We start from the raw sequence: 27,536 nt of genomic DNA on the forward strand, positions 1-27,536 counted from the left end.
TCTTAATTGGAGGAAAAATAGGTATTTGAAAATAAAATAAATATTAGAGCCACAGAGAAGCTGTAATTCACTGTGCATACACACTAACATATGAAGAAGCATTTAGCCATATAGTCCCTGTTCCTCTCTACCTTTCCACATAGAACACCTCAGGAAAAGTAGAGACAGACAAGTCTAGAACTCAGAAAAAAGTGTTGTAAAGGGAAAATTCTGGGAGGGGAGAGAAATTTCCTAGGATAAAATGTGGTTGATAAAGTTATGATTCTAATATTTGAATTTTTTTCTGTACTTGCCATCAGCCTTTCCTAGACCATCACCTTGAGTGGTTTGAACTTTGGAGACGTGCAAAAGTCAGGACCACACACATGGGTGACAAGTTCACGGGGCGGGGGCGGGGAGGGGGGCAGCAGAGACAGCCCTGGGAGAAAAGGATGGTGCTGACACAGGTGACAGGATTGGTGAGGAAAGAGTTAAGGGGCTTGTGAGCAGAGCTGGCTCCTCAGTGAGGGCAGTAAAATCAGCATGTCGCCTCCAATTTGCTCCCGCCTGACCTTGAATGTGAATCATTCCATCACAATGTCCTTATTGATTTCCACAGGAAGAGGATTAAGCCCATAAAATCAGGGCGGGAACTTGAGCCTGCACCAAGGAGAATGGGATGGTTCTGCGGCTCAGAATCCCTCGTGTTTGCAAATATGTCACAGAGAGCTGCAGGCTGGACAGCCAACCTGCTCCACTCCACCCACTCTGATGTCCAGGCTGGTCCTGGCTTTCTGTTTCCTTACCTGTCTCATATGTGGCCCAGGGATTGTCTCAAGCTTTAAGTCTTGTGCAGAGAGCAGGGAGGAACCAGAGATATGAGGAAGATGATATAGTGGCTCTGCCACTTGAACCATACCTTCATCTTGCCTTTTTGCTAGTTATTTTACAGGTGGGAGTCTGGTAGATTTCTCTGCACAGGCCTACTTCAAATTGAGATCCTCTGGATCTCAGCTTTCTGAAAGAGTTTCCTTCTGCTCGGGGGAGGGGTGCTTTTCTGTCCCTTATCCTTTCCTTTTTCGGATATGAAATGTACCAATGCACCCTCCTTCCTCAGCTGGTCTCAGGTTTGCCAGTGATCCTCTAAAGTTGAAGTCTCATGCACAGATAGCACATTGTTGGGTTCTCCTTAACCCTGCACAGCCAGTAATGGCTGCAAAAACTGAGCTCCTTGGAAGAACAACAGGGAAATGAATACAACAATGCAGAGTCTACATGACCTGTTCTCAGGGTCTGCTCCATTCACATGCTGGGTGAGACCACCCTGCCCGTGGCTCCACAGAGTTGAGATCACTTCTCAGGCTCCTCACCTGGTGGCCAGGCAGGTCCCCACCTCCCAATGTTCTTTCCCCTGTTCCTGTTCCATTCCTCTAGAAGCCAGTTCCAAATCAGTTTATTCCCAACCAGTAGACACCCTGCTTTGAGTAGGGCACCATGCTGGGCATAGAATGGGCAGCACAAGTTGGACATACCCTCCCAGGGCTCTAAAATGAGATCTCTTCCCAACCAACATGCCTTCTGATTCAAAGGAAACCCAGGATCCTCAGAGATGCTTGGAAGTCTTTCTGTGGTTTATTGATAGATAATAAACAGAAGGGACCCCGAGGTCCTCTCTCCCCAACATGGCACCAACAGCCTCACATCTGCAGACATTCAGGATGATGCTGAGGCCTGAGCAACATCAGGTCCATGCCTGTGGACCCTGCAGGAGTCCCTGCAGGATGGCCCTGGCCATCCTGGTTTGGAGGCAAAGCTCAGACAGATGCTGGGACTACATGGGCACAAGAAAGCTTTTTTCCCTAACAGATGCTTTCTTGCTAAAGATCTTCATGGAACACAGAACCTGGAATTGACTTAGCCACAAAACACACACTCAGCCCTGTCCTGAGACAAACTCTGCTGTATCTTTGGAGAAAAGGCACATTGCAGAGCCAGGAACTATGCTTGCAGCCTCAAAGTAAGCTAAGATCCTTCAGAGATGAGCCATGCTGTGGCCATGCTGAGGAACTTATCCTGCACACTGCCACCCCACTGGGTCAGACCACCTGCCAGGAAGTCTTGGGGGCAGGGGTAGGTATATGGAGACATAGCCTGGACTATTCTTCTAAATACCAGACCATCAGAACATCTGTTTTCTGGGGCCTTGAGAGTCGCTGAGCTCCCTCCCTCCTCCATCTCTCTGCTTGACGTCCCCCATCTCCAAGAGAGAACTTGGGCCACTTTCTGTATTTTAAGGGAGTCCTTTTGATATAGGCCCAAAATTTTCAATTAAAGGTCTCTTTCTTTTTGGTGTCTATGTTTCTCCTCTGGTTAAAAATGAAAATAGCCCTCCCCCCCCAAAAAAAAAGAACCAGGTCACCTAATCAGGCTATTCTAATCCTGTGTTTAGGCTGGGGGCCACTTCGCTTCCAGCTTCTTAGGAAAGTTCCCACCACCAAAGAACCACCCAGAATCACAGAAGTACAGAGGCTGGATCTTCAGCCCCTACCTGACCACAAGCCAGGGACAGAGTAGAATTGCTGGAGTGCTGAGCTTGTGGCATTTCCCATGTGTGGAGGAAGAGGACATAGAGGATGAACTGGGATGGGTGAGTGGAGCCATGTTCCACATCCACCACCCTTAACCACCCTGTTACTCTCCCTGGGCCAGCGAGGAACGGAATGTGCCATTCCTGGGGATGAGCCGTGTGCCCAGCAGGTCCTGGCACACAGGCCTCAGGACCACTGGCAGGCACAGTCAGTGGGCTCCTGCACTGTGTAGGGCACCCAAGTGGCATTGGTGGCACAGAAGAGTTGCACAGAGCGCCGCTGCAGCCCCACCTCACGGCAGCACTTGCAGAAGCGAGCATAGGTGTTGATGTTGTGGTTGTAGATGCTGGCAGACGGGCATCTTCCATCACAGGATACCAGGTTCACCTGCACACAGGCAAGCCAGTGAGGCAGCCTGAAGAGCACCTGTCCACCCCCCTCCCTAAGCCCTCTCCCTCTCCACCCTTGCCCACCCATCCACCCTGCGGGCATCACACACAGGAGTGTTGCTCCGGCATTCGTTCTTGCGGATGGTCATGCGAATAGTCACCTTCTTGCAGGAGCGTCCATCTTCTTTACCTGGTGGGAACAGAGTAGATGGGGTCATTGTAGTCCAGATGGCCTTTCTAGGTGGGCCAGCCTGGGCAGTTAGTGCCATGCTGGAGAGCTTCTCTTCCAGGTTAGTGCTCCTGGATGAATACCTGTCTCCATGCAGTGGGGAGCCTTTCACTCAACACCTGGAAGGAGGTGGAGTTGAGAAAAGCCTAGTCCACAGCCTTAGCAAGTGAGACAGAGAGAGGTATCCGGGAGACCCTTTGGGGGACTCTGCTAAGGAAGAGGAGTATTTAGGGTGAGAGGCAGACTGCCTTCCCACCCAGCCCCACAATCTATCTTTCATTTCTTTGGCAACCTGGGCACGTCTTCATCTTTCTCTGAGCTTCCATTTTCTTACTCTGAGAGGCCCTAGAGCAGTGAAATCCTGCAATTTCCAAAGTGCATAGAAAGCTGGGTCCCTAGCAGCACTTAGCAGGATGGACACATTTCTTCGTCCATCAAAGGAGGGAAGGAACTCGTCTACCTCCCAGAACTGTTTTAGGGATGGAATGTGCTGGTTGTAGAGTTTCTCCTTCCCATATCACATGTCTCACAGGAAATCATGGACACATCTTGTCATCACTCCTCCTTTAGTGGTGCGCTCCAATGTCCCCTTATCAAGGCCTTTCTCAATGCCCCTCTTTAAAGTTTTGACTCCTTCTCTCCATGCATCTTCTTTCCCTGACCTTCCCCAGTCTTATGGCTCTCCAGGGCACATGCAATCATTGTCCTAGGTGAAGCCCATTTGTCACTGCACTGTTGAAGTGTAAGCTTTAGGGCCTTCTTTTATAGAGTCCCATCCATACTTCACTGAGTTTCCTTTCTCTCATTCTAAATTAATACTCATGTTGAGACTTCAATACAGAGTTCTGATTACATGCTTCTTCTGTGAATGAAACTCCCCTTTCCCACTGTGGATGCTTCAGGCCTCACAAAGCTCAAAGGCTTTGTCTTATGATATAGTTCCCTTGATTTCTGTCTCCCACTAAAATGTCAGCTCCATGAGACCTTGAGTATGCCACGCTTATAGTTCCTAGATCAGTGCCATGCTCGTGGTTGTGTCCCAGGGAACCCATCAGAAATGGGATGGGATTCATTCTCTTGGTCCCCAAGTAAGAGAACCAATGGCTGCCCCAGCCATAGCATTGTGGGCCCTGAACAGAGACTGGCTGAGTGACCAGCACCAGCAAAGCAATGGTGGTATTGGGCATTGGTGTGCACTAGGTCAGGGGGAGCTGCTAAAGCATTTTCATGCAAGCCCAGAGGATATAGCTTACTACCCAGCATGCACCGTGGGTCAAATGGTCTTTGCCAGAGTCAGGGTGCAAAGGCCTCCCCCTCCCTCGCCCTGTGCGCTCAGGCCACCGAGCAGAGTGGTTGAAAATAGCAATGCAGTTGCCTGCCTCTGGTCCTGTGGGCTTCTGAGTGAAGTACCTGGATGGCACCTCTCCCATGGAGGAGAGGTGGACCTAATGGGGATCACAGGAAACAAGGTCCCCAGAGAACCTGGAGAAAGGGACATGGATCTCAGGTCACACAAGACATTCAGGGAGCATGAGGCTGTAGATTGGAAATTAATTAGCTAATGATGTCCTAAGCCTGCTTTCTTATAGTCAATGCTGTGGGCTTAAGAGGGGCTCATATTATACATCCCTCTGGGAATATGTCCTGAGTGGGTAGGGGTGGCAGAGTCACAGGGGCAAAGGTCATAAGATCTATTGTCTGTCTATTCATATGTGGTTTGAAGCTACAGGGTCTGGGTGTTTGGGTGCTTGGACAGATGTACAGTAGGAATTCTGGAAGCACGTATCTGATTTAAGAAATAGCTCTAAGCCCAGATTCCTAACCATGAATGAGAACTGAAGTGTGGGACACCCACACTGGAGTCTTTGTCAGTGACAGTAAGAGGCAGAGTTACTTATGAGCTACTGACTTCCGGACTATAATGTCTATTTTTTCTCCAAGGAGAAGCAGAGGTATGGTATTGGGATAGCAGTGAGGGCATGTGTGTGCCCTTTCATGTGTATGCCAATGCTGTGAGCCTCATGTTGAGAATTATCCTTCATCTGTTCATCTGAAGAACTGCCATCACAGGTGCTGGGGCCGAGGCCTGGTCCTCTTACCCCTGACATGATATTCTGCCTCTAGCACCCCTGCCCGCTGAGCTTCCACCATGCTCACTTACATGTCTTGCAGCATCCTTCCAAGGAAGGTACAACAGAGCCCCCGACCTAGAGGGAGGCAAGGGAGAAGTAGTTGGCAACCTCTGATCCAGACTAGGAGCCAACTTCCCAGCAATAGGCAAACAAGTCTGCAAGTCTTCACTCTGTTTTCCCCATGGTACCCCAGGGCAGGAGCTCTCATGGGAGAAGAAGGGGGGTCAACCTGAAGAGCACTGAGGCTGCATGAGCATGGGGCATGGGTAAAGAGGGTGCAGGGCTCCCTTCTTTCCACATACTCTTCTACTGCCTCTGTCCTTGGCAAAAAGGAAAATCAGGAGCTATCCCACCCTTATGCTTCCCTGCAAAAAGGGAGAGGGCTAGTCTTACTTGTCTTAGTGTTCTAGGATCAATTCAGCCCTGGATGAGAGAAGGATAAAACAATGGATGGGGTAGTTCTTTGTAAAGAAGTGTTTGTGAATGTGTGGATGGGGATGTGAGTCTCGGGATGTGTGTGTGTGTGTGTGTGTGTGGTTTTCTGAGTGTATATATGATCATGTATGCATATATGTGTGATCTTGCAGGCCTAAGTATGTATATGAGCCTATATAATCAGGTATGAGTGTGTGTTTGTTTTCTAGGAAAGAGTCAGAGATCTTAAAATATGCAATATTAACCTTTGGAACTTTATTAACTCAACAATAACCTCATGGCCTTCAAGAATCCTCTTCTTTGAAGTATAATCCATGTGGACAGCTGAGGGCCTTGAGGTGTGGAGGTGTATATTAACATCTTTGTGGGGTGTGTGAGGTGTGCACAGCCAACTGCCTGTGATGGTGCTAGGACATGTGACTGTATGTTTGCATGCATCAGTGAAGCTCACGTGATGTGTGGTGATGCTTAAGTGGCTTGAGAAAAAAAATGCTTGGAAAGATGTGGATCTCTGGATGGGCAATGCAGGCACAGGTTCCAGGAACCCTATTGTCCTATACTCCTAAGCACAGGACTCCTGCCCTATCCCCACCACCACTAGTGAGAAAGTAGGAGAGGAAACACTGACCTTGGCACACTCTGTCTCATTGAGTGGTGGGCAGCTGATGGGCGAGCGGACAAGCACAGCACCCAGGGGAGTGCTGCCACAGTGGTGGCGGGCACAGTCAGCAATCCAGGATGTCCCTGGCTGGAGAATGCAGAGATGGGTGATGGAAGCATGTGACCACACAGAGGACTCTGAGGACAGGTATAATCTAGGACCTGGCACTGCCCCCAACACCCCATCTGTATCAAGCCCTGGCCTGAAAGCCAGAGAGGTTCTGCTTATAATGAACCCTTCTAGGTTAACTTCCCATGTGTGCTTGGGGTCAGCTTACCAAGAACAGGGAGGTGGTGCCGTTGGGGAAGGTAAAGAGGCAGGATACATTCCTACAGGAGCCACAGCAGGCTGCCAGGTCCCGTGGGTGCTCATACTCCTGGTTCTATAGGCCAGGACAGGACAGGAGGCTCAGCGCAGTCCAATCTCTGCCCTCCACTCTCCATGATCTGCTTACCTCTGAGGGAGTGCAAGACCCCTGAGGGTGCCCAGGCTCTTTCTATCTGACAGGCAGGCAGAACGACCTAGTCCTACCCTAAGCCCCACGATCACCTTCCTGGGAGACGGCATCTCTACCCTTCCAGCCAAGGCAGTATTCTGATAATCAAGGTACCAATTTTGGTTCTAGGTGAACTTCAACTTGAATCTCAATTCCTGCAGGACGCTTGACAAATGACTCTAAACCTACCTCAATCATCTGAAAAACGCCTTTTATCCAAGCAATCTTTATTTGGAGCCTCACTAGAAGCCAGTCACTATTCTGGGTGCTAGAAGAACTCACAAAAGGCACAACAATCCAGAAGCCTAGGGAATGTATCAGGCATTCAGTAGGCATTTAATAGATGCACATTCTGCCTGTTAAATAACCACTTTTGCCAGGCCTTAATTCTGTCTCTTTGCTATTGATGTTTCCTTCTGGCTTTTCCTAACCTTTGTAAGCCAGTCTGAAAGCCAGTTTGATGGCCACTGTCTAGACTTGGTGGGAGAGCCAAGCCTGACTTCTGCAATACCTAGTATCTACCAGGACAGCCCTCCTGACCCACCATGAGCCTGACACTGTCCTGCCCATACCGCCTCACAGTGGATGTCACACAGCACAGAAGTTGTGTTGATCTGGTAGAAGCTGGTGAGGGGGTCCAGCACATCTGTGCAGCGAGAGGTATGGCACACGCCATCCGCCGAAAGCTCTACCACCGTCTGGCCAGGCTGCATCACCCCCAGCTCGCGGCTTAGACATACAGGGGCTTTTACTGGTTGGGGAAACAAGATTAGGACAATTCTTGAGAACTCAGCCACCCAAGATGGCCCACCCAAGACTTGTCCACCCAGGGACTCCCCTTCCCCACTCACCACACTCATACTTGGCACAGCCACACACATTCTCCACGCTGTGCATGAACTCCTCGTCCAGCTGGGACTTCTCCCACTGGGTGGGGCAGAAGCGATCAGCACTTAGAGTGAGAGCCTCACCCGACCCTCAAGAGCAGTCTTGCCACCAGGGCTCCTCTCTGTCAATTGCCTCCTACAGTGGACAGGAGGGCCATGCAGGCCTGGGGAGCCTTGGCATTGAAGAAACTCCATCATTGTTCCCACTCCCATGTCTCTTTTCTATGGAGAGTCCCCAATGTCCTCCTTCTCTCATTGAGGGATTCTGTACAACTACTGTCTCAGAGCTCAGTTTGGCCCACACCTACTGCTTATCTTTCTTCACCATCATGGAGAAGAGGGTGGGATAGGGGGAAAAAAATGAGAGGTAATGTATGCCAGGATGAGGCGAAGGTACAGATAATATAAAAATTATCTGAACGTTGCTTTACATTTCTTAAAGTATTCTCACTTGCCCCTCTGGCAGTGCATTGTCTGATTAATGGCATGGACTCTGGGATCTGAATTCCTGACTCCAGTCTCAGCTCTAGTTTACCAGCTTTCTGACCTTAACCATAGCTTCCTTGTTTGCATCACCGCCATCCTCACCAACTCCACAACTATCAGAATCATCTCTGTTTACTCTTCACCCCAATTCGGAGGCAGGCCTCACTGTGCCCATTTCACAAAAGAGGGCACAGCACCCAGAAGCCCATTGGCAGAGCTCAAGAATGCTAACTTGCGATCTAGGGCTTATTTCACAAGAATGTGTCTCCAGAGAGGTGCTATGAGGAAAAGGAAGGGGAAGCAGATCAGAACCAGTGGACAGGGACAGGGTCTCCATACCAGATGGCACCGAGGCACAGGAATTGTATCGCAGTCGCACTCTGCAAAAACAGGAGAGGCCAGGCCCCATCTCAGCAGGATTGTTCAAGAACACGTCCCCTTGGGGCTTTCAGATAGCTCACTGCTGGGAAAACCCCTCTTGAGGCCAGATCCAGTTCCAGCTCAGCCCAGAGCAGTAGGGGTAGAGAGGCAAAATTTCAACCTTTCCCCAACTCCTCATAGGAGCCACTGCTCTTCTAGTTGGGCCGTGGGCAGTGATGGGTCCTTCATTGCAGGGGTTTTTTGTCGTTGTTGTTGAGAATGCAGCAAATAATAATAATCAGGCAGACAGACCACTCACAGATGTCCTTTTGTTACCTGTGATTCATCCCTCTCCCTAGACATGTGGCTTCTCAGAGAATAAACACCACAAGAGCAGAACTTCTGACCATCTGAGTTTTTTGAGTGTATGTTCCAGTGACTCTGCAGGTCTGAGCTGTGCAAAATGGGCTGCTGGGCATCACTCAAAAAATTAAGGGATGCACCAGCTCTAGCTCTCAGGATGGAGAGTATCTGAGTACCTGAGTTTACACCCCAGCTTGAGTTGAGTTTTAATATGTACCATCAGATGGTTGTATAAACACTTAAAAATGGATAACTGGTTTGGAATAGATAACTTTTTTTTCAGCTTTTATCTTAGAGAGGAAGCTACAGAATGCTTAGATGTAGGAGAACAAGGTCCTTCTTAGAGACCTGGGAGGTGGAGACTCAGCGCAGTTAACAGTGCTAGGCCCCTCTCCCCAACTTGCACCTCCATAGGGGCCCTGGATCTCCACCTTGTGGCGATGCCTCTGATGTGGAACTTACCACAGGACTTATAGGGACAGCAGCGGTCCGGGCTCCATACCTCTACCAGGGAAGTGCCCATGCCACACTGCACTTGGGGGCAACGAAAGCTCTCACACACTGGGGGGATGTAGGGATAGGAAATGTATTAGTCATGGGCAGCTTGGAGTATGAATCCCCAGGAAGCACCATCATGTGCCTCTCAGCTCACTGTAAAGTGTCTCAAAATCACATCTAGGGCTGAAGTCCTGGGGGAATCTGAGCAACGGGGCTGTTAAAGGGCTACTTCCGGAGACTCTGGTGCTGTCTGGGCCAGAGCCCCTGCCATCCGTATGCCCAGCCCAGACTCACCACACTGGTACAGAGGGCAGCAGAGCTCAGTGGTGTTCCTGCGCACCGTGAGTGCCTCCCCTTCCTGACACTCAGGGATGGGATCCCGACAGTCGCCACAGGCTGAGGAGAAGACCAGTCATGCAATCAAAGATGCCCCTTCTGGGGGATCATACCTCCTGGAGTACAGAGCAGCCTTCTGGGGTAAGGATGCGCCTGCCAACTACTCAGATGTGGCAGGAGCCAAGCTCAGAGAAGCATCTTGACGTCTTCTGTGACCCACTTCGGAGTCAGAACCTAGACATTCCCTATGCTCACTCAACATCTGACACTGAATAAGGGCCATTTCCATGTGCACAGAGACCTAGGAGTGAAGCGGAGTCCATTTCCTTTACACTGAAGACCCCCTTCCCTGAGCCTGTCCTCCAGCAGCTCACCCAGGATTGGAAGGGGTGAATGAGATCATCAGTACCCACCACAGAAGTAGGAAGTGCAGCACGAGTTCCCCAGGCGGCCTGCAATCAAGATCTGGTCCTCACGGCAACTGGGAATCAGCTCTGCCTCGCACAGATCGGGGTCACATTCTAAGGGCAAGGACAGAGTGTAGGTGCTGAGAAAACCTGATGGCCACCCCTGGATCCTGCCCTGGTTCTGCTCCATCTCCAACCAGGACCCAGTCCCTAAATTTGCAGGCCCAGCCCCGTTAGCCACCCCACTCTCCCCTTCCCTGCCCTCTTACCACAGCTGTAGCTGGGGCAGCAGGAGTGCTCCTGAAAGTGGGTGAGGAGGCGGTGTCCTGGGCGGCAGGTGGGGGCAAGCCCTTCACACAGAGTCTGGTTACACACTGGCCAGGGGAGCACAGGGCCTGTTACCTAGGGGCTAGGATGCCCCTTCCATGTCCCAGCGCTGCTCTACCCATGTTTACCTCCTTCCTTATACTCTGCACCTCCTGAACCTATACTCTTGGATGGGGCCTCTGAGGGTCACACAAGGTCTGGGATCAAAGAGCAATAGATGTTCAAGATGTGCCATGTGCTAGCTGCTGTTCAAATCCGTGTTGACTTAGCCACACCAAGACTAGATACTACTAACAGACTCATGTTCCAGGCAGCCAAGCTTAGGCACTGCTCATGTTAAATATTTTGCTGAACCTACAAGGTGGTACAAGAGGTCTAGATCTCCTGATCCCAGAGCCTATGCCTTTGAGCACCACCAGACATGGATTCACCTTTGGCTCTGTGCACCCCACCCCCCCACATCCTCAGATCTAGTTCTCCACTTACCCAGTTCACATCCCACAAGATGCTTTAATTTTTCCAGGCATGAAGGTTGCTGGCAGGCTAGAGTCACTTGACTAACAGTTGAGGGCCAAGGAAGTCAAGGGTGGGACTCACCACAAACAGACCTCAGGCAGCAGGGGTCCTCCGTGGGCAGGAGCAAGATGACCTCCCCAAAACGTGGGCAGCTTTCAAGCCGGGGACCCGGGCAGTCCAGATCCACAGGAACGATGGTGTCTGGGGCTTGGCACTGGTGCTGGCAGCACCCACTAAGGGAGCTGCTCCAGGTCTCCCCCAGGGCCCTGGGCACCCCCGTGCTGTCAGTGCAGGCTGCAAGGGGGGCATGTCAGGGCACAAGGGACTAAGTGAGGCAGCCCCAGACTGCCCTGGCTAGACCCTCCCTGGGACACTGTTCACCCCAGAACAGAGCTGGAAGGAAACAGAGTGGCCCCAGCATGGGCAGCAGCAGGCAGAGGAGACTATAAGATGAAGGCAGCTTGAAGAAACCTACCTGGGGCAGGGGGGACCTACCACACTTGTCCTCGGGGATGCAGAGTGCAGAGTGGCGCCGATGCAGGATGGTGCCCTCAGAGCACACACACCCCTCTCCTAGCACCTGGCACTGCTCAGTGTCCAGTGGACCCAGAAGCCCATCCTGGCACGTCTCAGCGGGTTCACAGGCTGCCACACATGCCTTGTAGGTAGAGTTACTGGAGCACAGGAAGGCTGCAAGGACACAGCAGGCATCAGCTGGAATTCAGACCCCAGGCAGGGATCCCTAATCAAGGCCAAAGGAGCAGGAAAGGCTAAAGATGGGGCTCAGTGCATAAATCAGGCTGCTTAGTGTTGGGCTTCTCTCTGCAAGATCAAGTCAGCAATGTAAAGCCCACAGCCCACATCCAGTTTATTGTGTTTTGCAAATAAAGTTTTATTAGAACAATCATGTGTGTTCTTTTGTATGCTGTTTATAGCTCTTTCTGGACCACCAGGGTAGAACCGAATCCTTGAGAAAGAGACTGTGCAGCTCAGACAGACTTGAATCTTCACAATTTTATAGAAATAAAGTTATAGAAAAAAATTGCTAACTTCTGACTCCAGATCAGTATTTTCCAACCTTTTTCTTGACTCTAAAAAGTATAATTTACCTTGTATTCAATACATATATAGAACAGTAACTTTCAAGCTTGAGTACAAAAGATTCCCTTGGGAACTTGCCATTTCTGGGTCCCCTCCAGGACCAATTGAACCTGTGAGTATGGGGTCCAAGCATTAATACTTTTTGAAGTTCCCTAAAAGACTGAAAATGGCTGGGATTGAAAACTGCTGACATTTTGAAGCAAAACATGTCCTTCATGAAAAAATACTTATCTTCCTATACATACAGCACACACTTCTATTTTCCATTCTACTCTTTTTTCTTCTTCTTCCGTTCCTGTGGCTTGAATTCTGGGTCTGGGTGCCGTCCCTTAGCTTTAGTGCTCAAGGCTAGTGCTCTACCGCTTAAGCCATAGCTCCACTGCTGGCTTTTCATGGTTATTCCGAGATAAAAAGTCTCACAGATTTTCCTGCCAGTGCTGGCTTTGAACTACAATTCTCAGATCTCAGCTTAGCTAAAATTATAGGTGTGAGCCACCTGCAGCTGACTGTAATTGCATTTAAAAGTGGGGGCCAGGAGCAAGGTCTAATAGTATTCATCTAGCATGCACAAAGCCCTGGGTTTGATTCCTCAGTACCACATACACAGAAAAAGCCAGAAGTGGTGGGGAGGGAAATGGGGACCAAGATATGAGAAAAGGTATCAATGTTTGTGAAGTAATGCACCTTCTATGTGGTGAATATAATGTAACCCTTCTATTAATTACAATAAAAATATATGAAAAAAAAGAAAACGCCAGAAGTGGTGCTATGGCTCAAGTGGCAGAGCGTTACATATTTCATATGTAATATAAAAATTAAATACACATAACAAATGTTTAGAAGCTCATGAATATGTCAGTGAGTGAAGGAATGATAAGCGAAGACTTACTCTTTGCTCTCCGGCCCTTCCCCACTCTAACAGGGGATGGAAACAATCTCAGCGGAAAAGATGCCTCTGACCCCTACTCACGGCAATAGTCAGAACGCCGCCACTCGATGCACACATGGAACTTGTGGCACATAGCCACATACACAGTCAGTGCCACGCAGGGCTGCTGCACGTACTTGGTGTCCCGGATCCACAGCTCACAGAAGGACTCTGGGGGGACCTGAACAGAGGCATCAATCAGTGCTCCTTACTCTAGTGTCCCCCATCTCAGAGCCTCACTCCTCCTAGCCCTGCCCGGTAAACAATGAGCCTCTACGAGTGAGCCTCTACTGCCCACACCCCCTCTTCCAGGAAGTCGCCCCACTCTAAACTCAACTGGCACATACAAAGCGGTGGCAGGCACTGAAGGTGTGGTTGGACACCATTCGGAGGCAGGGAGAGCAGTCAGCCGTGGCACAGCTGTTTGGGCGGAAGCGGGTCTGGCTCTCTGAAGTCAAGGAACTGGGCACTTGCCAGCTGTCCAAAAAGGGAGCAGGGTCCTGGGCCTCAGCCCCACCCACCACAGAGCCGTCCTTTAAGGTGAGGTCATTGGCCGCATCTCCATCACAGATACCTGCAAGAGGCGGAATTAGAATTACTCCAACAGCCACAAAACCAACACCCTCCCAGGACCTCTGTCATCACTTTGAATACTCCTAACAGTAGCATTTACTATTATTGTTAGGGCTTGAATTCAGGGCTTGGGCACTGTCCCTGAGCTTTACTGTTCAAGGCTAGCACTCTGCCATTTTGAGCCATAGATCCACTACCAGTTTTTAGGTGGTGCATTTGAGATAAGAGTCTCACAGACTTTCCTGCCCTGGCTGGCTTTGAACCATAATCCTCAGTTCTAAGCTTCCTGAGTATCTAGGATTACAGGTCTGAGCCACCAGCACCTAGCTACAATAACTTTTTAGAGATAGTATTATTATTAACCCCCATAGCCACATGCTTTATAGATAAAGGAAATGAGGCACAGCAAAGCTAGGAAATGTGCTATGTAAGAAGTGTCTCTGACCTTAGGAAATACACTCAAGTATTTAAAGATCGATACATGTCATGAACTTACTTTCAAATGGTACAGAAATGCATATTCATATATTATATATAATGTATGTGTATTATATATGTTATATATAACATTCATAATACCTAGAAAAAGGGGGATGAGAGAGAAAGAAGCAAATAGGCTAAACTGAATACTCAGTATGTAAAAGGTAACAGGAGTCTCTTGTACTTTTTTTTTTAATTTCTAAGACTGATACATCAAAACACATCACCCCTGAAGAACTTGTTTTATCATAAATTTTGAGCCAATTATGACACATTTCTTCTTCTTTTTCAGAATCAGTTATCCTCTTTTTTCCCCAGCCTCCTTTGCAGCTGTGTGTGACTATGTGACTGAGTGCCAGCCAATGGAGTGAGAGTTAAGGTAATGGCACCACTCCCCAATTGTCTTTCCTTTGTAAAGTTGTGCTGAAAATGGCAGAGCTACAGGACAGGAGAAAAAAACTCATCCTGAGTTATCATTCATCATGTGGGAATTTCCATGTCCAATATATGAATTTCTGGAGTGTTAAGGCATTGAGGGAAGGGGAGGACGTGGCTAAGGTGCTGTAGCTTCTGATGTGGTCTGTACTTCCCACTTTGCCTCCCACATACTAGGTCTGTATTCAAGGCTCCAGACACATACTTCCCCGCCTGTGGCCATGCTTGTTCTGCTCTTCTTGCCTGAAATACTTTCTCAAACGTAACTTCCTTTAAGGATGTCTCCCACGCGCATAGCCATGACCTCCCTGAATCCGCATAACACAAATTTTTATTTTGCCAGTCCTCGGGCTTGGACTCAGGGCCTGAGCACTGTCCTTGGGCTTTCTCAAGGCTAGAGCTCTACCACTTGAGCCACAGCACCACTTCTGGCATTTTCTATGTATGTGATACTGAGGAATCGAACCTGGGTCTTCGTGCACACTGGGCAAGCACTCTACCATTAGGCCAAACTCCCGGCCCATGTAACACAATTTTCCAAGTCTGTTTTTCACACACACACAAAAAATTTTAGCTGAGTGCCAGTGCTCATTTTCTCTTAGATGTTCGCTACTCTCAGCATTTCCTCCTTCATATCTAGTGTGATGTCCTAGATATCCAGTGCTAGTTCAAAGGTATCAGTGCTCTGACATCGTGGACCTAAAGCATGGCGCAGGTCAAAACCGTCTGAGTCTATAACAGTTCCAGTGGGCAATTTTGAGATCTTAGCTTCTGAGTCAGTGAGGATTGTCACAAATGTATCGTAGGGATGACTTGGCTTTCCATACGACTACTGGCCACAGTGCTTGTTGCTAGAGATGAGCAGAATAAAAAAGAGCAAAGCTACTGTGGTACTATAGCATGCACATGTGTGGGAGGACAAGTTTATGGGTAAGAATGGAAGTTCAACAGATTCTCTTGTTATTCTGTCCCCAGTGACTGAACAAGCATGCTAACTCGTGTGAGTGCAATGTGTACAAGGCATTCTGAAAACAGGCACGAGGATATGAATAAACACAGTAGGTTCAGATGAAGGATGGAGGCTATGTATGAGTATGTGTGTATATGTGTGTAAATGTTCCTACATCACACATCTCTGTGATTATTGCAGTCTGCATGGAGTACCCTGTGGTGAGCAATAGACACATTCAGACTTCTCTTCTCCCTGTACCCCTCTTTCTTAGCCGAACACATGAAGTCTCTTAGAGCATGCTCTCTGAGATCATCTGTGATCTGAAGATCCCTAGTGCTGCATGTTTTGGCAATTCTGCCATGTATTCTTAGGCAAGCACTTAACCTCTCTGAGATTCTTCCTTTGATTAGTTTAGTGGGAATATTGAAGGCCACCTCTCAAAGCTGTTATATAGATGACCTGGAGAAAGTGAGCTCAGAGTGTGGGAAGTCTTTGTGAAGGGCCGTGCACATGCAGACAGGAAAGATTATCTGGCATTAAGAAGCTTTTAAGGAAGCTGACAGACAAACCTGGCTGAAGTAACAGCTGGCTAAGGTTAGAGTCCTGAACTATCTCTCTGCTAGCAGCTTCAACTGTGGAACAAGACAGCAGGTAGCTCTCTGCCCTGGAGTCTCTGTTGGTCCCATCTTGGCCTGGTGCCCTATCCGGGCCCTTTTTCTGGTCCAAAGGAACTATGTGTGATGGCAGAGATGGACTCAGGAAGCACTCCCCTCCCCCAGCTGGGTCCCACCTCACCACATAGGCCACGGCCCTGGCCTTTGCTGGCTTTGCTGGCCTCCAGGATCATGAGTCCTGAGCTATGGAGCCACTGGATCTGGATGTTTGAGGGCGTTCGGACCACATACATGTGGCCTGTATCCTCAATTCTGAATCCATACCTGCTTACAGGTGGCCACACAGCCTGTGAATCCACAGTCACCTTGAGGGATAGGGAGTTCCGAGTGAGCACAGCTTGTCCATCTCTCTCTGTGTCTATCCATCCATCCAGCCAACCAGGCATCTTTTTGTTCACCCACGCATCCACCATCATCTGACAAATATGTCACCTCCTTTGTGCCAGGATTTGTTTTAGGCATATCATATCAAAATATATGATACAGCAAAATCAGTACTTTAAAAAATTATCACATTAAATTATTATACTGGAGAAAAGTATACAAAATTCTCCAGTCAGTGACCTAGACTTCCATATTACTACAGTAGAAAAAGATTCGTAAACTAAACCCCAAAGAAACAGGACTAATGTAATAAAGACATGAGCAGAAATAAATGAAATAGAAAGCATAAAAACAGCAGGGAAAAAGCTATGATCTATTTATTTCTCCTCAGAATTTTTTTTATTTCAGTCTTCGTGAGCAACAATAAACTTGACCAGAGAGAAGGGAGAAAGCATAAATGATTGGTATCATTCCTGCCTGCTGATAATCACCATCTTTCCTTACCTTTGCCATTTTCAGAATGTCATGTGACCTGAGCCAGAATCTGCAGTGAGATTCACCCAAAGTAGGGGAGAAGAAACTATCCTGTGTTATGATAGTGGTGATGGTCATTAAAACTTACAGAATTGTATATTTAGCAAGATGAAATGATGGCTATCAATTAGACCTCATTTTTTTTCATAGAAAAGTAGAGAGCTAAAGGATGAATCTCAAAGATTTTTAAGCTTAAGCTTAAATTTCCATTTGCCAAAGCCCTATTGCTGAGAGCTTTGATCTGAAGAGATTAAGGGAAGATTCCAGCCAGGAGGTTCAGGTCTTGGCTCAGGAATGGGGATCACTTTGGGACCTGAGAACAAGACAAATCTGTCCCTCTAGCCCTGTTAGGATGGAACTCCACGAGGAATGATCTTGCTGAACATTCCTTCTTCTTGACTGAGGCGGCTTTAATGTCAACGCCTATGGGTGTGTCCTTCCTACTTCTAGGCTTGGATGAAGTCAGATGGAATCAGAGTTATTCTGTGGGATTCTACGCACCATCTGCCCAGCTTTACCCAAGTCCATACTTACCCTCTCTCTCTTAGATGGAAACTCACTTACATAGTCCAGTGACATTACTGATCCCCTAGCAATGAATTCACATGCTCATATACTTTCATGAAAGTAACAAATGTGAGACAATTTAGCAGCAATTATTGAAGACTACTGTTTCTTGTCATTCCAACCTCATATTACAATTTCACTCCTGGTACCCTTCCTGATTCTACAATCAAAATATACCTAGTTTTGCATTTTTAAAAGAGGATCTCCCCAATTATAACTTGGTTAGCATGCTTCTAGATGACTGCTACACTTCCCTGGAGGCCAACAGATACTTACCTTCCTGTTGAAGCGATCGATGGTAATCTGATAGGCCAGATAAGTCACATTCAGTATCACAAGACAGAACGGGGGCCAGTTCAAGTGTCCCTGCAGAAAAAGCCCAGCCTCATCAAACCAGAGCCCAGCCCCAAGTTTCCATCTAAATGAGAGTGCAAGGGTGAGCACATTCAAAGGGCTGGGACAGTGGTACACAGAATCCCATAGAACATCTCTAATTTCATGACCACATGCAGGCACAGGAAAAGGGAAGGAAAGGGGAGGAGAAGGAAGGAGAGGGAAGGGGAGGGAAGGGAGGGAAGGGAAGGGAAGGGGAGAAGAGGGGAGGGGAAGGAAGGAAGGAAGGCAGGAAGGCAGGAAGGAAAGAAAGAAAGAAAGAAAGAAAGAAAGAAAGAAAGAAAGAAAGAAAGAAAGAGAGAGAGAGAGAGAGAAAGAAAGGAAAGAAAGAAAGAAAGAAAGAAAGAAAGGGCAAGGAAGGGGAAGGGCAAGAAGGTAAGGGGAGGGGAGGGGAGGGAGGAGAAGGGGAGAAGAGGAGGGAAGAAAGGGAAGGGGAGGGAAGGGAAGGAAAAGGAAGACGAGGGGAGGGGAGGGAGGAAGGGAGGAAGGAAGGAAGGGAAGTAGGCAGGCAAGCTCACCCTGTTCAAGGGCTATCCTGGCAAGCAATCCCCTGTAGCTGCACACATGACTACAAGGGACACATTAGAGTGGCTTCCAATGCCCACCCACAGGAGCCTAGAAAGCTGGTGATGGGCTGGGAATGGTGCAAGAGGCCCTAGGAATGACTGGGAAGTTATACTCTGCACAACTCTTTCCCAGCTACATCTAGCCTGAAGCAGAGAGGTTCTGACCGTTCTAGAAGACTCCTAGGATACAGAAGAACTGTCTCCCAGGTGGACTTTCACATCTCACCCCTGGCTCTTCCAAACTTCAGGGTACTTCCCAATCTCCCCCTCTATAGCTTGGTTAATGCCCAGCTCCTGGCAGAGAGGAAAGCAAGTGTACTTACCAGGTTGGCACTTTTGCAGTCGAGGACGTGGACGGTGATCATTTCATCTGCACTCTGGCTGAGGATGTAGATGGCCTCCTTGAACAGGGCCACATGGCTTCCATCAAAGGTCACAAAGCTCAAGTCAGGAAAGATTGAGCATCGGCCTGGGGATGAAGGTACGGGAATAAGCGAATAACTCTAAGGCCAAGACCGCCTAGGAAGACGGGCAGATATCAGGACTTTTTCATGGATGATTCAGAGTGCTAAAGATTAGAGGCTCTCTTAGATCAGGTATCGAACAGAGGTCAGAGATCAAAAGGGTAGGAAATATGGCAGGTCAAGGGTCACCCTGGGATAACAAGTCCCATGGGAGGGGAGGCAGGATAGCACACAGATCTATGGTAGTTGTTACGCTGGGTAAGATACAAGGTGGACACAAAGACTTCAGCTGACTGCACAACTCACAGGCACACTCCCAGATGGGGCAACAACGGTCTCCACCCACCCGCACAGCAAGGCCTAGGACCCCACAATGAGGGCGGGCAGCACTCTGAGGGCAGTGCTGCGATTGGTTCACACGGATCAGTTGGCCTTCTAGGCAAATATGGCGGATGCAGTCCTGCTCAGCAATGGGCTAGGGCACAGAGGAGAAAGAACACCACAGACACCATCAGGGCCTGCAGCTCCTCCACATCTGCTGGAGCAGTGCAGGTCCTAGGGGGATAAAAATTACTAGGGAATGATTCCTTCACTCCACATGCCTGCCAAGCCATCAAGGGCATGGACCTGAGATTGGGAACTGATTCTCAGAAAGCGTCAAGTACACAGAATTGCAAACACATTAGGTCATGCTCACAAACACCCAAGCATACCCACATACTTTCTCCTTCTTGATTTCATGTAAAGATACACACAAAGAAAGTCACACCATGCAGTACATACACAGCAACACAAACAGATACATTAGCATATACTTGGTCTAATGTGTAAACACAACAATGTGTGCATAATCTTACAGCAGATACTCAAGACACAAATACACACTCCATGGCCCACGGTCTTTATCACATCCTGATGTCAAGTTATCTGATCATTCCCTCAGGTCCAGATGGAGAGGGTGAGATATTGCTGTACTTTCAGGATTCAGAGAAGCCTAGGGAATTTCACAGGCACCAGAAGCTTAGGGGCAGAGACAGAAACAAAAACTGCATCTCCATCTTGCAGCCTGGAAGCTGTGACAAGACAGAGGGTGCAGTAGGCCTGAGAATATGTGTGGTCTGTCTAGCTCAGTGCATCAGGGATGGGCAGGAGTTGAGGGAGAATCTACAGAAAGATTTTTTTAAAAAAAAAAAAAACCTGTAAGTCACTCACAACACAGCTGGAAGATGCATTCGCCTCCATGGAAGTTGCAAAGGCCTCAGCTGATCCTTGTGCGATACCTTGGGCTGGAGCTGAGCGTCCAGACTGCTCAGTGGTGGCTTCGCCCATTGGCTCTGCTGGGGGTTTGGGTCCTGCTGAGGTCCCCTGGGCCTCCACCAGCTGAGGCAGCAGAACTAGAGAGCTCTCCCGTGAGGCTGTCCTGGCTGAGATGTGGCTCAAAGGGTAGGATGTAGAGACTACTGGCACAGTGCCAGCCCGAGGGCCCTCAACTTTAGTCACCAAGGGGGGAACAGTGTGGCGCACAGTAGGTGTGAGCTCTGTGGATCTGCCTTGGACAGAGCTATAAGGGGAGGTAGGCAGGGATACTTGCTTAGAAAGGATGGCCATTTTCTGGGTGGTGCTCTTTCGTGGGGCAATAGATACCGTGGGGGCTGCCCCTGCAGGCACGGCCATGCCTTCAGAACTTGGCAGTGTGGTTCCCAAAAGGAGGCCTGGTGCTGTGCCTGTTATCTGGGGGGTCATGTGGCTGGGTGGGTGGACCTGGGCCACCACAGCAGGAGTGAGAGGCACTGCTGGGCTGAGTGTCTGAGCAGGTGGAACTGTGGCCACCACCAGAGATGTGGCCTGAGGCTGAAATGGAGGGGTAAGAACAGAGCCTTTGGAGCCAGGTGTGGCCACCGGAGCAGATGTGCCCACTTTGGCCAGGGGCAGGCTGGTGTCAGCAGGCAGGCCAGAGAGGAGCTGGGATGGTCGAGTTGATCCCAGAGACACTAAAGCTGTAGCCCCCAAGCCATGAGCAACTGTGGACAGGCTGGTGGCAGATGAAGTCCCTGTGAACTGAGTTGGAGGCCTGGTGGCTCTGGTGGAGTGTGGAGCTGAATGAGACAGGGCAGTGGGGATTGGATGTGAGGACCCTGGCACTCTCGCAGGTTGGCTGGGCCCTGGTTTTCCCTTCTCTGTGCCCTTGGTGGCAAGGGAGCTGACAGGAGACCACGCTGCAGCTGCACTTGCCATTGCCCGGGGGCTGCTAGGACTTGAAAGGCTCTGGGCCTGGGTGGGTTGGGGGCTCCTCGTAGTGTTCATAACCTTAGTGACTGCAGATGTCAGCAAGGATTTGTGAGACCTGGAGGAGGTGGTAACTCCGGGGGACGCCACAGGCTTGGAGGAGGAACTTGCTGGAAACGAGGGCTGCAGGAGAGTTGTCCTAACAGGCAAAGAGCTACGAGCTGGGACTGTCACAGCTTTGGTCACAAATGGGAAGCGAGGTACAGGAGATGATCGGGAGGAAACTGTGATGTTGCGGCTCCCTGCAAAGGTCATGGTCATCTTGGTTGTCTCTGCAGCCCCTGATAACATGCCAGATGTGGGTGTCTGCATTGACATGGGGTGGGAAAAGGATTCCAGGGGGTGGGAGGTTGCCAGGAGACTAGTGGTCACTCCCTTGCTTCCAGGGGTCTCTGTGGGATGGGCAGGGGTGTTGGATACTGTGAACCCTAATGGATGCTGCAGAGCAGGCTTGGTGGAACCTGAGGCCATCATTGACCCCTCAGTGGCTGCCAGTGATGGGTTAGAGGCTGAGGTAGAGGGGGCTGTTGGGGTGAGGGCTGGCTTGTGGGTGAGGGCCCTGGTTGTGTCCAGTGGAGGCTGCAGCTGCTTCTCACTGAGAGTAGGCAGGACTTGACCGGGTGGCAAGGTCTCATTGCCAAGTGCCTCTGTGGGAACCCAAACTGCTGGCTCTACACCTGAGGCAGACAAGAGAACAGGCTCAGCTGGAGTGGTGGCTGCCTTGGCCAGCATCGCTGCATAGGACCGGCACCATGAGTGACCAGACCAGCTTCCCGTGGCCAGGCAGCCAGGGGTTTCTGTCCTTTAGCTTTGGAGGATGTCAGAGAAGTTAATAGGTCTGGACTCTTCCCTAAGCCTGGAATCCTGAACTTGGAGCCAGCAAGTCTCACCTCCAAGTCTGGCTGCCTTGTCTCTTCAACATAAGACCCCAGACCAGCCCTGTCCCTAAGCCCACTCAAGGCATCATTTTTCTTCTCCGTGAATGAGTTCATGTGAACAGCAAAGCCCACTTGGAAGTGTTCTCCTTCCCAAGGCCCTGTACTGACCCTACGGCTCCAGCCTGGGGCTCTGGGCATGACAGTTCAAAGACACGCTGAGCACCTGGAAGATTCCAGGCCACTTACAGTCCTGCAGGTAGACACATCTCTGTGTGACTTCATCCAGGACCTTGGGAGCAGGGCACACAGGGACACAGCCTTCTACCCTGAGGATAGAGCAGGGACCCTAGTTAGTGGCCTAGAATGTAGAGCCGCTCATTCCTTTAGACTTTTATAGAACTTGAACAGTATGGTAAGGAAGGCCTCAGCTCATAAGCACTTTTACACGGACCTCAGTAGAGGCCCTGTCACATATTTCCACAAGAGCACCCATACTCAAATGTGTATGCTGCACACAGCTCCCTCTCCACCCCACCCCAGAGAGACAGAGCTGAATAAGGTATGATTGTGAGCCCATTTGTGCACATCATAGGCATATTACACACACCCTCAAATCTCCCTCTAATCCTACAGGTTGACAAAATAGTGACACATCCATCCATCCATCCATCCATCCATACATACATACATACATACATACATATTCATACAGATTTCCACAAACATTGGTGTGTATACCCTCATTCACACACGCAGCTGCACATATCACCTTTTTTTATGCAGCTTTTATGTGTACACATGTATAGCTATGTACAACCCAGGCATAGTTGTACATATAACCATACATGAGGCTCAGATGTATGCATATCTATATTTACATATGGGCTGTCCACATGAGTATACATAATACATGAAGCACTCATACACAGACATGTGAGGTACCTTCACATGTACCTTCATGTACAGTCATGCACACACTCCCAGACTGCGGACAAGTCCCTGTGTGTATATCGTTGTACACAACACACTGCTGCACACACCTCCATACTCACAGTCCCTGGCTCTTACCTTGGCACATCCTGACAGCTGGCTGCCTGTGGGTCCCGGCAGGTTTGGAAGCAGGGGCTGGCACAGGTGTCATAGCGCCACTCACAGATGGGGTAGGCAGCTCCTGAGAGCTTGGCATCTAGAAAGGTGATCCACCCCAGAGTCTCTGGGCTGAGTATGACCAGACACCAGCTCTGGATCAGATATCAGAGCAGAGGTCACCCCAACTCACTCCCTGCCCTATGGAGGAGGACAGTAAGACTCATGCAGAGAAAGGTGGCCTGCCTGCCATATCCCCCGATGCCTCACAGTGGCTGGGGTCAGTGCTTGGGGATCCTAATAATGTGAGCTTGGCGTAGGATTGAGGCAAGGGAAGTCTGACATGGGTCTGGCTTGGGGAGTTGGGGGTGGGTTTTGAGGGCTGAATGAAAAGATTCCTGATCTCTCCCTAAGGCTCCCCATTTGCCCTGCCCATCTGAGAAGTTGGTCCAGGATTCTCGGCATCCCTGTCACTTCTCCTTGCCTGCCTCTGGCAGGCCCATTGCAGAACTCCATGGAAGCATGAGGCTCTCCCTTGAGAGATGGGGTGAGCATCTGGAGTCCTAGTCCAATCTGAACACAAGGCCTTCCTGTAAGGATGACCTGACAGATGAGGGGGACATTCATCTTTAAGCACCACCCTCTGTTTCCAGGAGTGTCTCCCCACTGTAGACTTGGTGCTCTGTGAACACTGCCTTGCTGCTTCTGGTAGCTGGATGAATGGTAATAGTGACAATGAAGACCAATAATGACAATAATGACCAACTGCTGCCCCACACCACTCACTACTATATCCACTGCTCAATCCTCCTCCTCCTCTAAAGTAGACATTATTCTCAGCTTACAGATGAGGAAACAGAAACAGAAATACATGGAGGAGAAATAAACATTTAAAAAGAGGCACTAGAGTCCGTGCCTCGATAAACGAGAGGTCTAGGGCCTATGAGGTATGGAGGTTAGCGTTAATGAAGTAGACCAGATTCCAGACTATGCTGGCCCAAGTGACGTCTCCACACCACAGCTAGAATGGTGGTGCAGCAGGTTCCATGGAGGCTGGAGGAGGCAGTGGCACCCCAGTAGTCCCTTCGAGGCATCCTGATCCTCCAGCTGGTGCTGACTGCAGACCTCAAAAAACTTGGAGGTCTGAAGCAAAGACTGACTTCGGAGAGCATTTACTCTATGTCCTGCCCGGAGAGCAGCCTGTGAAAGCTCATAAAGCCTCATAATACTCTTCTAAGGCAATGATTCCCATTTTACAGGTAAATTTACAGAGTTGAGATGAAGGTTCCCCTCCAGTGTCAAGCACCAAACTCTGAACTTGAACCCTAGCTTTACAGTCCAGGGTCCCCAATGAAAAGCGTTGCAGTTCTGCTTCCCTGGCTGGTTTTCAATCTGTCCCCATGGGTATCTCTAGAGGATTCAGTACAAGAGCATGGAATGTAAGCATGGCCCCTCCAGAACTGAGACAAATATCCACAATTTGGGGGGAAGTCTCATCTAGCAAGAGAATAATCTCTAGCCTTACCTAGAAAGATCATGGAGTTAACCCTCTCACTGCCTGGGGGTCCCACCTGGGAGAGATGGGAGAGACAGGGCTTCTAGGCTGCCCCAGGTGCTCCAGTGGGCAGTCTTTAAGCTCATGGGTCAGACATAAGCCCCTTTGACAAGGGATCTGAGCCACGGGCTACTGTGACCATTTCTCCCCTCATTTTCCCAAAGGCCACGCATTTTTAGACCATGTAATTGGCCTGGGGACTGGGGCATTAGGCAGGACCCAGGAAACTAGCTGGGCCCAACCCACACTGATAGGGCTCCCTGGCCTGCCAAGATGGAGAATAGGTCACCTGTGGTCCTACAGGCTGGACTACTAAAGGCAGTGAGGAAGAGGGCAGGAAGAACACAGTTGAGTAGAGGGAAAGATGAAGTACCAAGGATGATGGCAAAGCAGTCACTTACCCAGAAGATGGAAGAGTGTGCCCTGGCGGAAGACTTCTGTGTGCTCATACAACCTCAGGGCCAGTCCCACACCAGACACATGGAAGAAGAAGCCAGGCTTTGCCAGGGACTCCAAGGCCACCAGGCCTGCCTGCCATGTCCCCCGATGCAGTGAGAAGGAGGCATGGTGATGGAAGGTTTCGCTGCCCTGCCACTTAGCCAGCTCCAAAGACCCATTGGCTGTGACATGGAGGAAGAAGTTGGGTCTGTCTGCTGCTTCCAGGGATACCACATCCGGGTCTGCAGAGCCATATGAATTAGATCAGTGCCAAAAAGGGGGTCCAGAGTTGGAGCTGGGCAACCGGTTGGGGTGTGCCCACCCTCTTGGAGACTGCTCCTCCATGGCTACCCTAGTTCCCCAACTTCTGCATTCTTATATGGTACAGGGGAAGGAGCACAGGACAGGGGCCAAGAGAACCTGGGCCCTGGATGGGTTCATAAGAACCAGGCCTGATGAGGACAGAGAGCCTGGGGCAGGTAATCCTTTCCATGGCCAAGAGTCTGAGGGGTTCTGTCTTACTATGTCCATGGAGCTACAGAATGCCAATACATACTCCACTGGCCTATGAACATTGAAAGAAGAACAGAAAGTTCTCCCAACCTCTTCAAGGAGGACCACATGGCTCTGGGGCTCAGAAATGACTAATCAGGAAGTATTATTTTGGAGCCGAAGACTTCTGACCTTCCTGTGGTTCAGTCTTGGCTTCTCACTCCCAGGTTCCTTGTCTACTTCCTACTGAGAACTGGCACTACTGAAAATGGGAACCATGGCTGGCCTGGGGCAGGCAGGAGTCAGGTGTCCTTCCTTTTCCCATCACCCTTCCATGGCACTGCAGTGTCCATTCCTGAGCTTAGCTAAGTCCCTTTATTGTCCGTCTTACCCCTCAGGGGGAGCATCATTTATTCCCAGAGGCTTCTGCTGGCTCCCCAAGACTAACTTAGGGGCTCCCTCTAGTGTTCCCTTGGGTGTGTGGTGAATGCCTTTGGCCCTCCTCCCTGTAGGACTGGGACTGATGTGGAGCAGGGACTGTGCCATATCCATCCTAGATTCCTGTGCCCAGCTCTGTGCCCAGCTTCAGATCAGGGCTTCATAAAAGGAGAGGGAAGCAAGTAGGCAGGAAGGAGAGGGATATAAATGGGAAGATGAGAAGGAAAGAGGGGGAAGATGAGGAAGGGGAGAAGGAGGTATGAGGACAGGAGGGAAAGAGAAGGAGAAGGTGTTGCCACCCTGTTAAAACATAGACATTATGAAACACAAGATATAAAGAATGACACATTTGGCTTTGGCCTCCCTGGTATATGAGGAGGGATAGAAAATATCTCTTTTCTTCACAAAGGCTGAGTAACTGTCCCAGAAGCCCAGGTTGAACTGGGAGATGACCACCTATTAGAACCCTCGTTCCTCTAGCCTCAATACATGGCTTAGGGTTTCAGCACCCTCTCCTCCTCCAGCAACCTGCCTCTCTCCTTCCCAGATGGGCTAGCCTGGGGCCAAAGTGGGCCTTACCATGGACCTTAGCCTTGTACAGAGCAGCTGTCAGCAGGAAGTTCACCATGTCTCCTGGAGCCACGTCCTTTGCCCTCAGTAGGGCTATGTTATTACCCAGCACCTTCATGACCACCAGGGCACCGCCAGCCGCCACACTGGACAGCTGATAGGGGCCCTTACCTAGTGCTAGAGAGGAGAGCTCAGTCAGACCCCTCCTCCCCACACCCCCGCTCATCCCACCGGTCCCACCCATGAGATTTAGAGAACAGAGTGGAGTCCAGCAAAGAACTCTTAGTGGCTTCCTAATCCAGCCCCCAGAGACACTGATGCCCATGAGAAGGAAGAGGCAGAGGTTGGGGGACAGACTCCAAACAGCCCCCCCTGCAGGACACTGGCCTTAGGTAGCGTGACCAAGTCATTCCACAAGGTGCCTGGGAAGGGCGGCCTCAGCAGGCATCTGAGGCCTCAGATGTCTCTCTTCACCTGTCTCATCACACCTGGTCTCTGCCCACCCATGGCTTGAGGGATGGAGGCCAGGAAACTAGGGCTTGGCTTTTAACATTCATCTGCTATCAAGTACACACACTTTTGTATTGGGGGGTTTCTGTACTTATGGTTAGAGGCTGGAACGAGACATGGGTTTCCCAGACAATTATAATAGCCTTATAAGTGTCTTTGCTACTTCGGATGTGTCCTGACCCTTCAGTGCTTTCCTCAGGTTT

The 27,536-nt window shown here is 49.8% G+C and overlaps 1 protein-coding gene across 1 annotated transcript in view; it reads right to left on the minus strand.

The window, feature by feature from the left end:
* Positions 1-2,670: 2,670 nt before the first annotated feature.
* Positions 2,671-27,536, minus strand: part of Otog (otogelin) — a 57,429-nt gene continuing 32,563 nt past the window's right edge. Inside the window, exons 32-56 of the mRNA XM_090348946.1 lie at positions 26,833-27,000; positions 25,287-25,565; positions 23,313-23,430; positions 22,491-22,570; positions 20,293-22,043; positions 19,387-19,555; positions 18,940-19,085; positions 17,934-18,023; positions 16,354-16,537; positions 13,466-13,692; positions 13,161-13,299; positions 11,585-11,779; positions 11,171-11,383; positions 10,516-10,620; positions 10,253-10,360; positions 9,798-9,899; positions 9,468-9,566; positions 8,622-8,662; positions 7,761-7,836; positions 7,482-7,660; positions 6,691-6,795; positions 6,381-6,500; positions 5,347-5,392; positions 3,067-3,146; positions 2,671-2,954 (exon numbers count right to left, since the gene is read on the minus strand). Of these exons, the coding sequence (XP_090205072.1) occupies positions 2,754-2,954; positions 3,067-3,146; positions 5,347-5,392; positions 6,381-6,500; positions 6,691-6,795; positions 7,482-7,660; positions 7,761-7,836; positions 8,622-8,662; positions 9,468-9,566; positions 9,798-9,899; positions 10,253-10,360; positions 10,516-10,620; positions 11,171-11,383; positions 11,585-11,779; positions 13,161-13,299; positions 13,466-13,692; positions 16,354-16,537; positions 17,934-18,023; positions 18,940-19,085; positions 19,387-19,555; positions 20,293-22,043; positions 22,491-22,570; positions 23,313-23,430; positions 25,287-25,565; positions 26,833-27,000 (5,021 nt within the window). The 3' untranslated portion in view covers positions 2,671-2,753. The remainder of the gene's footprint in view (positions 2,955-3,066; positions 3,147-5,346; positions 5,393-6,380; positions 6,501-6,690; positions 6,796-7,481; positions 7,661-7,760; positions 7,837-8,621; positions 8,663-9,467; positions 9,567-9,797; positions 9,900-10,252; positions 10,361-10,515; positions 10,621-11,170; positions 11,384-11,584; positions 11,780-13,160; positions 13,300-13,465; positions 13,693-16,353; positions 16,538-17,933; positions 18,024-18,939; positions 19,086-19,386; positions 19,556-20,292; positions 22,044-22,490; positions 22,571-23,312; positions 23,431-25,286; positions 25,566-26,832; positions 27,001-27,536) is intronic.

This window comes from Megascapheus bottae, chromosome 16 (assembly GCF_031878675.1).
Source record: "Megascapheus bottae isolate mThoBot1 chromosome 16, mThoBot2.hap1, whole genome shotgun sequence".
NCBI classification, from domain to species: domain Eukaryota; kingdom Metazoa; phylum Chordata; class Mammalia; order Rodentia; family Geomyidae; genus Megascapheus; species Megascapheus bottae.